General features: G+C 35.0%; 1 protein-coding gene across 1 annotated transcript in view; it reads left to right on the forward strand.

The window, feature by feature from the left end:
- Nucleotides 1-11010, forward strand: part of DNAH8 (dynein, axonemal, heavy chain 8) — a 296367-nt gene that overhangs the window by 15280 nt on the left and 270077 nt on the right. Inside the window, exons 6-7 of the mRNA XM_004673443.2 lie at nt 5394-5557; nt 10223-10399. Coding sequence (XP_004673500.1) covers nt 5394-5557; nt 10223-10399 — 341 coding nt within the window. The remainder of the gene's footprint in view (nt 1-5393; nt 5558-10222; nt 10400-11010) is intronic.

Here is an 11010-nt window from a genome sequence, read left to right on the forward strand (position 1 = left end):
AATGCAGTGGGTTAAAGCACAGCACTAAGAAGCTTAAGCCACTTCTGCATAAGTTCGATCCCCGCCTGCCCCGGAGGTGACCACATGGCGTGGCAGACCTCTCCTGGCCCGCCCGCTGCTCCCCTCAGCAGTGTACCTCGATGATCTGCCTGTTCTGCTCCCCAATCTGTTTCTGGTGAATCCTCTCACCCTCCGCATCTCTGGCCTGTACCCCAGTTCTATATGAATAAATAAATAAATCTTTAAAAAAAATTGTCAGACAAGAATACTATATCCCACAAGATTTTATTTTTGATGCAGTGGAGAAATGAATCTCTTCTCAGAAAAAAAAGTAGCTGAGGGAGTTTATCAACAGCACACATACCACACAAGAAATGCTGTAAGAGGGGCTTTCTTATATAAATCAAAGGGAAAAAAATCGACAAAAACCCGAATAAGGAATTGAATAGAACCAATCCTAAAGACAGAGTGGAAATAAATTCTCATCTATCAAATATCACTCTCACTATAAACAGACAGAATTCCAGCTGCAACAGTAAAGGAAACCCATCTTTCAGCCATGTCCAGAAGACTCACGGCAGCTCTAAAGATAAACACAGACTCAAAGTAAAAGACTAGAAAACAATCCTACAACACATGGGACTCAGAAAAAGGCAAGCACAGTATAGCAGGTAAAAAGACTTAAACCTAAAAAAATGTAACAAAAGACAGATATGGACACTATGTGATTAAGGGATCAATACATCAGGAAGACAGCACTTATCAATCTATATTAATCAAATATAGCACTATTAAAATATATGTCAGGTATTATTAAATGTCTGTTGGCAGCAAGAGTAGTAGGAGACTTCAGCACCCCACTTTCATCAAATGAAAGATCAACCGGATGGAAAATCAAAAAGAAGAAACAGTCTTACATGAAGAATTAAGGCACACAGGCTTAATTGGCCTGAATAGCAACCGTGCTGCAAAAGAGCTGAGTACGCATTCTTGGTGGGGTACACCAAACATTCTCTGAGTAGACCACATGCTGGGCCACAAAACAAATGTCAATACGTTCATGAAAATGACATTACTCTACCCATACAAACTGCTCCAATCACAATGGTATCACAGAAAGAAAACAGGAAAAACTCTAATCTATGGAGATTGAGCAACACACTACTTAACCACTATTGGATAAATGAGGAAATCAAAGAAGAAATTAAAAAAAAAATACTTGGAACAAATGAAAATGAAAACACAACTGTCATAATGTATGGAATAGTGTAAAAGTAGTATTAAAAGGAAAGTATGTATCAGTACTGTCCCACATCAAGAAAGAAAGAAAAGAACTAAAAAACCTCCAAAGATTGTATTTCCTACCTTAGAACACTCACACCAAAAACAGAACAAACAAAACCAAAAAACAGTAGAAGAAATAAAGTAATAATTAACAAAATAGAGGATTAAAAGACAGTCTGAAGGATCAATGGAACCAAAAGCTGGTTGGAAAACCAACAAAATAGACAAGTATCTAGCTAGACTCAAGAAGAAAAAGAAAAAAAGAAAAATCTGCTAAATAAAATCAGAAATGAAAGAAAAAATTACAATAGATATGCAGAGTGATGGGAACGCAAACTGGTCAACCACAATGGAAAGCTGTGTGGAGGACCCTCATATTACTAAAAGTGGATCTGCCTTAGGAACCAGCAATTCCACTTCTAGGAATCTACTCAAACATTAATTCAAAGGGAAACCTATAATAGCTAAAATATGCAAACAACCTAAATGCCTCAAAACAGATGACTGGATCAAGAAGATGTAGCATATATACACAATGGAATATTACTCAGCAATCAAAAAGACACTTATGCCATTTGCAGCAACATGGATGGAGCTAGAAGGGATTATGCCCAGTGAAATGGGAAGGTAAAAGAAAAATATTGATGGTTTCAGTTAGCAGAGGAACTATAACTATATCCAAGGGATCAAAAAAAAAAAAAAAAAGAGACAAAGCTAGCAGGCAAACCATAAATCAGAGATATTTAGAAGGGGAGGAGGAAGGATCAAAATGAGAGGAAAGATCACAAGAATCTATGTGCTGTTTTACATGTGTCTTGGTGGTGGTAATATTATAGGGACATGAGAGGAAAAATCAAGCTTTGTACAAAAATGAACAATGAGGCAAAAATATGTACATAAAAATGAAGAAAAGAATATGTCAATCCAGATGAAATGGAGAAATTCTTAGCAATATACAACCCTCCAGTAAAGAACCAAGAAGTAGAAACACTAAATAAACCAATCACAAGCAATGAAATGGAAACAGAATCAAGTTTCCCCCACAAAGTAAAGTGCACACCCAGACACTTGCACAAGTGAGTTCTAACAAACCTTCAAAAACGAACTAGTACCATCCTTCTCAAACTTTTCCAAAACATAAAGAGGGAGTTTCCAAACACATTTTTTGTGACTAACATCATTCTAAAAACAAAACCTGGCAAAGATGTCACAAAAAAAAAAAAAAAAAAGGAGTATTGACCATTTTCATGGTGAACAGAGACGTAAAAAAATGCTAACAAAATTTTAGCAAACCAAATCCAATTATCCATGAAAGGGATCATACATCATGACCAAATGGATTTATTCTGGTGTACAGGGATGGTTCAGCATCCAAAACTCAATTGATATAATTCGCTACATCAACAAAAGGAAAGATAAAAATCCTCTGATAATAGATGCATAGAGATCATTTGCTGGGATGCACTTATGATTAAAAACTCTTAAAGAACTGAGGATAAATAGAACATTCTTTAACATAGTAATGGTCATATATGAAAAATGCACAGCCATTTCATACTCAGTGGTGAAAGACTGAAAGCTTTTCCTTTTGAGATCAGACACAAGACAAGGGTATCCACGTTCATCACTACTAATCAACATATCAAAAGCATTAGCAGTGCTAACTAGAACAAGTAGGCAAAAGAAAAAAAAATAGTTATAAAAGGAATCCAGATCTCAAACAAAGAAGAAAAATGACCACTGTTTGCAGATGAAATGATATGCATAGAGAATCTTTTAAAGACTCCACCAAAAAAGGAAGTGAATTGATAACACAGTAAAGTGGTAGGTTATAAAGTCAACTTGCATAAATCAGTTGTATTTTTATATGCAAATAGTGAGTTAGAAAAGAAAGGAATCGAGAAGATAACCCCATTCATGATTACAACAAAAGGAATTAAATATCTAGGCATAAACTAAACAAAGGAGGTAAAAGACTGTATTGTGAAAACAAAGAAATTGTTAAAGAAAAAAGAAGCTCCAAAAAAATGGAAGGATATTCCTTGTACATGGATTAGAAGAATTAATGTTGTGAGTTTGGCCATAACACTTAACTGTAATACACAGACTCAATGCAATCCCAATCAAGACCCCACCGTGCTTTCAAACAAGGCTCAAAGAAATAGAACAAACAGATTGATATCATACAGATCCATGAAAGATGCCAAACTGCTAAATACCCAAAACAATTCAGTCAGAAAAGAGGGAGAGTGGTGTTAATCACATTCCCCAACTTCAAACTACCACAATCTCTAACAAAGCATCACAATAGATACTATAACAAAAACAGATGCCAGACCCATGGATTAGCATTGAGCATCCAGAAATAAATCCACACATCTATGGACAGCTAATATGTGACCAAAGAACCAAGAGCAGACAACAGAGAAGAGAGTCTCCTCAACAGATGGTATGGTGTGGTGTTGGGGAAAACTGTACAGATACCTGCAGAAAAGCTAAAACTAGATCACTATCTCACACCTTACACAAGAATTTAACTCAGAAAGTATTAAAGTCTGGAATGGCACATCTGAAACCATAAAATACATTGGAGAAAGCCTGGGTAAGACACACCAGGACACTGACTTCAGTGATGTCTTTGTGGGCTCATCTAGAACAGCAAGAGAAACAAAAGTAAACACAAACAAATGGGATTGCATCAAAGTAAAAGCTTCCTCACAGTGAAAGAAAGTATCAATAAAACAAAATGACACCCAACTGTATGGAAAAATATTTGTACTTCACACTTCTGACAAAGGGCAGCTATCCAAGATAGATGAAGAACTCATGCAGCTCAGCAAGAACAAAACAGTATTATCCAAAACTGGGCAGGATAGATAGATGCTTCTCCAAAGAAGACGTACAGATGGCCAATAGGCACATGATAAAATGCTTGTCATCCTTTATCATCAGGCAAATGCAAGTCAAAACCACAATTAGACACCACCTCACCCCTGTGAGAATGGCTTCTATCAAAAACATCAGAAACCACAAATGTTGGTGATGATGTGGAGAAAAGGATATCTTTGTATTCAGTTGGTACTAGTGGAGACTGGCCCAGCCTCTATGAAAAACAGAATGGAGGTTTCTCAAATTATTAAAAATAAATCTAACATGATCCAGCAATTCCTCTTCTAAGTATCTAGCTAAGGAATTCAAAAGCACTCATTTGAAGGAATATACACACTCCTGTGTTCTTTGCAGCCCTGTGTATAATAACCAACCTATTGAAACTATCTGAGTTTCAAAAAAGATGAGTGAATTAGGAAGATGCGGTGGATATGCATGATGGAATACTACACAGATATTGAGAGATGAATTGTTTCTTTGTAACATTGATGGAAGTGGAAGGGATAATGCTATGTGAATTAAGTCAGGAGAGAGTGAAAGACAAATGATTTCACTTACAAGTGGAATATGGAGAAACAAACAATGGGTCAGACAGAACCAAACCAGTAACAGATTCTTGACATCTGCTGTGGAATGCCTCTATAAGACAGGCAGATGGAAGAAGAGAAACTGAGGTGTGTGGGCACAATGGTGCAGGACTGAGTGTGCCTTGGCAATGGATGTGATATGGGAAAATGTATCTCAGCAGGTGTGATCCTGTACCTTTGATTTGCATACATTGTTGTAAACCAGTGGTAGTTCTATAAAATTTAAAAAATCTTTTAAGAAAAAAAGCATTAGAGAATAAATGTCCACCTTAAAGGTAATTTTTAAACTAATTATGAGAAATGATACAAAATATAAAATCATTGGAACCTCTTTATTTCCAGAGATCTTTGCAAGAAATCATTATGGTATGAGGGTTTTTTTCTCATATCATTAACAAAAAAATTCACTATATTAAAATATACTTTATTGTTAATTATTTAAAAATATATAACTTAATTATTTCATATTGTTAAAATAAAATTATTAACATGTCAAGTTGGTACCTATGAATAAATTATATCTCTATAAAATATTAGATCTCTAACATTCCATAATTTCAGCTAGAAACTACAATGGGCACTTAATACGTTGACATTAATCACATCTTATCAATATTATTTTTTCTGTTCTAGGTGCTAGAATAAGTATTGAGGGAACAGTAAAGTTAAAAGAGATAGACAATGTTGACTTTTCTAAACTGCACACTTTTGAAGAAGTGACAGTTGCAGCCAGCAATTCAGAAACTGTTCGTCAACTAGAGGATGTGTTGATGATATGGTACAAACAGATAGAACAGGTGAGCTCATTCAAATAATTGTATCAGATATAACTCTACACTCAACTGTATCCTCCTTATGACATTATATCCCTAAAATTAAAGGAAATAGAGAAGTCCTCCATATTCTTTTATGGGGTCTATTCTTGATTATAGTGCAAAATCTGTTTCTATTGAGTCAATTTTAAGATACTTCTTGAGGAAAATATAAGTGAAATAATGAAGAACAAGGAATAGCCAGAATTTATCCCTAGTACTATATTTATTTCTTACATACCCAAATCGAGAGGAATAAAGAACACATGAAGGGACTGTAGACACCAAATACATACATAAATACCTCTTGGTTATGCAGTAGAATTGTCTGTTGGCAAAGAGGTTCAAATGAGGCTTATTAATATCAATCCTACAGTTGTAAGTCTGAAATTCTCTGGAAAAATAAATTTTCTGTGACAGTAAGAAAAGCAGTGATAGGAATGAAGTCATGTCAACATTTTTAAGAGATGCCCATTTATAGTACAAGTACTACCAAAAACCAGATATTATGTAATTGCCCTAAACTGACAGAGGATTCAACTCATAGATGTAGGGTTCTTGAACCCATAACGGTGAAACTGGAGAAGAAAACTTTAAGTGAGGGCTAGTTTGATTTAGTTAATTTTTAATGTCGATTTTCCTTATTTTATCCAGTGATTTAAACTTTCAGCCATTTGGGAAAAATTTAGATTATGTCTAGTGTCTTCTGTGAAGGAAATGGAGATGCTGGTAATAAGATAAAAAAAGAAGTTACATAAACCATAATTAAAATTAAAAGCACTTTATGGATTAAAGTTAGACCTTCATAGATTTGAAAAATCAACTATATTTTTTACCTCATTCTTATTCTTTAAATTCACAGCACAATTAAAGTTATAAACATACATTCATAATATATATATAGTTATAGCTTTTTATAAATATATCTACATATATTTAGTATGTTACAAATGTAAGTGTAGAGAAAATAATGTAACAAACACTCCTTTAACCACCACTGTGATTAAACTGATACTAATTATTGCCATATTTGCTTCAGATCTCTTATTTTCATGAAACCCTCTAAGCCTTTACTTTCTCTCCTCCTTATTGACATTATTCTGATGTTAATGTCACCTTCAATTTTCTTGAAAATCTTACTCTATTTTATTTGCATATTTATAAGCATCATGTGTTAAACTACATATTCATTTATGCTATCGTATATAATAAAATTATATATGTTATATATACATAAAGAATGTGTGTGTTTAGAATCTTTACATAAACAGTATACTATTATAAATATCATTACACAGCATTTCCCTTCATCTAACATTCCCTTTTATCCAGGCTCATACGAGTGAATTTAACTCATTCACTTAACAGCTCTCTGTTATTCCTCTATGAAGAAACCACAGTTTATGATATAGGGTTTTCAGGCTTTTAGGAGATATTTAAATAATGTCTGATAACCATTTCCTCAGAAGGACAGTTTTTTCCTACTTTTTTGCTGCTCCAGTAATAACAGTATTATATAACCAGTATCTTTGTTCAGGTCTCCTTTGCAATATGTGTGAGTGACTCTCAGTGGAATTTCTGGAAGTAGTTATAGGTGGATCTTTTATTGGATATTACCAAGCCCTCCCATAGCAAACTGTTCCCATACCAAATAGTGGCTATACTAACCTATTTTTTTTTTAATGGAAGCATATGAGAATTCCCATTTCTTCCATTTTTTTAGTATACTTGAGATCATCAGATTTTTAATTGTTGGATGTGAAATGGTCTTGATTTACTTTACATGATCCTGATGATTAGTAATTGAGCACATAAGACTCCTCTGTTGAATTTGCCTGTTCATACCCTTTACCTACTTTTCTCTGATTGCTTGGTGACATGAAGTACTGGGCTCTAAATAACACTTTCCTGATGTTAATCCTTTGTTGGTTTCCATTGTGTGCTGTCTTTTCATATAGTGGTTGTCTTTAGTCATGTGAAACCTTTATATTTTAATTGTAATTTAATAGTTAAGTTTACAGTGTAATGATTATAACATTAGTTCAAAAAATTAGTTGTAAAAGGTAATCCAGTCTTCACTTAACTACCTTGAGGGTTTAGGAACATGGTGGTTTTGTCATTTATTTTGGAAACTCTTCCAATACCACTCTTAGTGTTATTGATATAAAATGGCAGGGACATGAAACTGGCAAGGTTGACTGCTCAAATACTTTACAGGAAATAACAATGAAAGGATTTATTTAACCAGGAAAAACAAGAGTTACTGAGGCCAATAATGGCTGTTTACTTTACCCGAAGTCGTGTCCAGTACTGCCCAATCCTGCATAAAGACCTTTATAATGATGGAGTCTTCCTGCCACCGAGGCTATGCACCTCCTCTCCCAAACAACAGGCCGCATGTGTAAGATGGTGTCTTCCTGCTGCCGTGAACACACAGCAGCCAGATTATAGCCAGGATCCAATTCACAAACACAGCAGAAGACGCAACAGGAGATGCTCCTTGGGCTGCCAAAATGCCCCAGCACGGCACGAAATAAGCCATACTCAAGACAGCAGCTGTATCCACTGCACAACCCAACAAACGGCCTGACTCTGGGTCTCCCGTCCCCTCCGGGCCAAGCTTCGGCAAAATGCATTTCTTTGTGTTTTCCTTTCTCCACTAGTCCTAACAAAACTTTTCCAGAGCGATTACTAGGACTAAGCCTTACTTGATGACCTCTACCATGTGGCCATGCCCAGTTCCACCAAGCCCTGGAGGGGCTGCACCCGGCCCTCCACCATCCCCACTATAAAGCACTGCTGTACCCACCCTGCCAGCCTCCCTCACCTAGTGTGTTTGCATCACCGCTGCTACTTGGCCTCCCTAGAGTGCGTCTGTGTGAAGCTTCTCTCTCACTCACGTACGGGCAGCTGCCCTTGTATGTCCAGAGCTTCCTCTCGTGCAAGTGTGATGTTCCCTCTTGGGCTTGCACAGAGCTCCCTTACATACTTTTTCCGTGGCTTCACTCCACTTACAGCATTTTCCTGGGGCGCTCTATTTTCTACCAGCAAACCCCTTCAGGGGGCACCACCCATAACAACTTGCGGTCTTCAGTTACTGGTATCATTATGCTGAAAAAAACCCCTAAAGTTTTTACTTATTTCAAATCATGAAATGTCACATGTAAACATGAATATGATAAAAAAAAAACAAAACTACTATAAACAAGCACCTCTATAACCTTTGTACAAATTAAGAAATAGAACATTACCTAGCCTTACAACATCTTGCTAATTTTAACTCCTTTCCCCCCCCACACATGGTAGCTTTTTTTGACAATTAATGGTAATTATTTCCACAATTTGTCCCGCCCCTTTTAGTTTTATCTCTATGTATTGTATTTTCTTTAAGTTTTACTTTTTTTTTTAACATTTGGGTTTTTCATTCATCTGGATTGTGCGTGTGTGTGTTAAGGTAAGGTAGTAACCTAGTTTTGTTTTTTTCTATATAATTAACCAATTGATCTGGAGTTGCTTATTCTTTCCTGACACACTGTATTATTTTCGCTGTAATAGATCAAGTTTCTAGATCCCTTCATCATCCCTTTATCTACCTATTTACTTTTCACACACATATGCTGCTTTAATTTCTGTAGCTTTTTGCTTAAGTCAGCATTTGGTATGAAGAGTCCCTTTCTGTATTTCTTTCAAAATTGCATTGATTATTTCTGGCAGTTGTCCTCCAAAATAATTTAAGACCAATTGGTCAAATATAGAAATACCCTATTGAAATTAATTTCATTGAATGTATACGTTCAGAGAAGATTGTCATCCTTATATTATTATTGAATTTTTCCATACATGAAAAATTCCCCATGAAAAGGGGAATATCTACCCCTTTATTAAGGTCTTCTTTTGTATACTGAAAGTTTTCTGAGTTTCTTCAAGAATATCTTGCAAATTGTTTGTTACTATCTATGTATCTTATGACTCTTATTTGTTATAGAAAGTTATACTTTTTTAGAAATTGCTTTTTCCAAATTTTTCTAAATTATTTGATAGTTTGTAAAGAAATGCTGCTGATATTTATGTATGCATGTCACAATAACATTTTTCATTTTGTTATGAAGGTTTTTTTTTTCTTCATATATATATGTATGGATGTATTTTACATCATTATTCACTTTTGTGCGAAGTTTGATTTCTCCTCTCAGGTGTAATACCCATAAAATTACCATCACCAAGTCATCCACTAACCATGAAGGCTTTTCTTTAGATATTCTTGAATTATTAAAATGTGGCCAACCATATAATCCAGCAGCTAGGCTATTGTTTTTTTTTTTTTTCTTTCCACTTCTATCTTTTAAATCTTACCTTAGTCTGGACCTACCATTACCAGGTTGAATAGAAGTGAGTGGTGATAGTGGTAAACTTGTTTTAAACTGAAATTTCCTAACAGTTCATGTTTAATCATGGTATCTGTTGAGATTTTTGCGAGATCCTATTGGCCACATGCAGGAGTCACCTTCTTATCTTTGCTAAGTGTTTTTTAACATGATTCAGTCATGAATATCATTTACACTTTTTGCGTCCTTTGAAGAGGCAAGTAGGGAAATTTTAATGACAAAGTAAGTAACGCTTTTTATATTCTGTGAACCCTTCTGATTGTAGGTTCTTATTGAGAGTGAGCAGATGAGAAAAGAAGCTGATGACTCAGGTCCACTCACTGAATTGGAACACTGGAAACGCATGTCAGCTAAATTCAATTATATCATTGAGCAAATTAAAGGCCCAAGTTGTAAGGCTGTCATCAATGTGCTTAATGTTGCACACTCCAAACTGTTAAAGGTAAAAGGACTTTTATTTTAAAGTTTGGTATACTTCAGAACAGCCAACTAGAAAATTACCTTACAAAATGCTTCTCTGTATCATACACCAGAGTCATGTATTTAGAAGTTAAACTTTAAGACTTCTCGTGCACTACAGTTATTTCCAGACGATGAAAAGAAAGTCTAGAAATGCAGATTTATTTCTCAATTTTTGCATACTGATTTTGACTATGGATGATTGCCGTTAAAAGTGGGCATTCAGTTTGAAATTGTTAATAAATGTAGGCTTACTGAGGCAAGGAACTATACAATAAGTTCAAGGTAGAAATGCCCTTGCATCCTATAGCTTACCCCCAATATTCCACCTCCCTTCATAGAGGGCAACTTTATTGACAGCTCAGCTTGATTCTTTCCAAATAGTTTTTCTTATTTGTTCCTCAAAATTTTATGCATACATCCACACATATGTATTTATACACATATAAACATATTCACTTGGTGCAAATGTTTATATGTGAATATAAACATATTCACTTGGTGCATATGCACATACTATACAAATAATACACAAATACTTTTTTCTGGTGGAAAAGTTAAACAGTACAGATAAAACAAAACTTTCTTTTTTTT

The sequence above is a fragment of the Condylura cristata genome, unplaced genomic scaffold, assembly GCF_000260355.1.
Source record: "Condylura cristata isolate star-nosed mole 26May11 unplaced genomic scaffold, ConCri1.0 scaffold00001, whole genome shotgun sequence".
Lineage (NCBI taxonomy): Eukaryota > Metazoa > Chordata > Mammalia > Eulipotyphla > Talpidae > Condylura > Condylura cristata.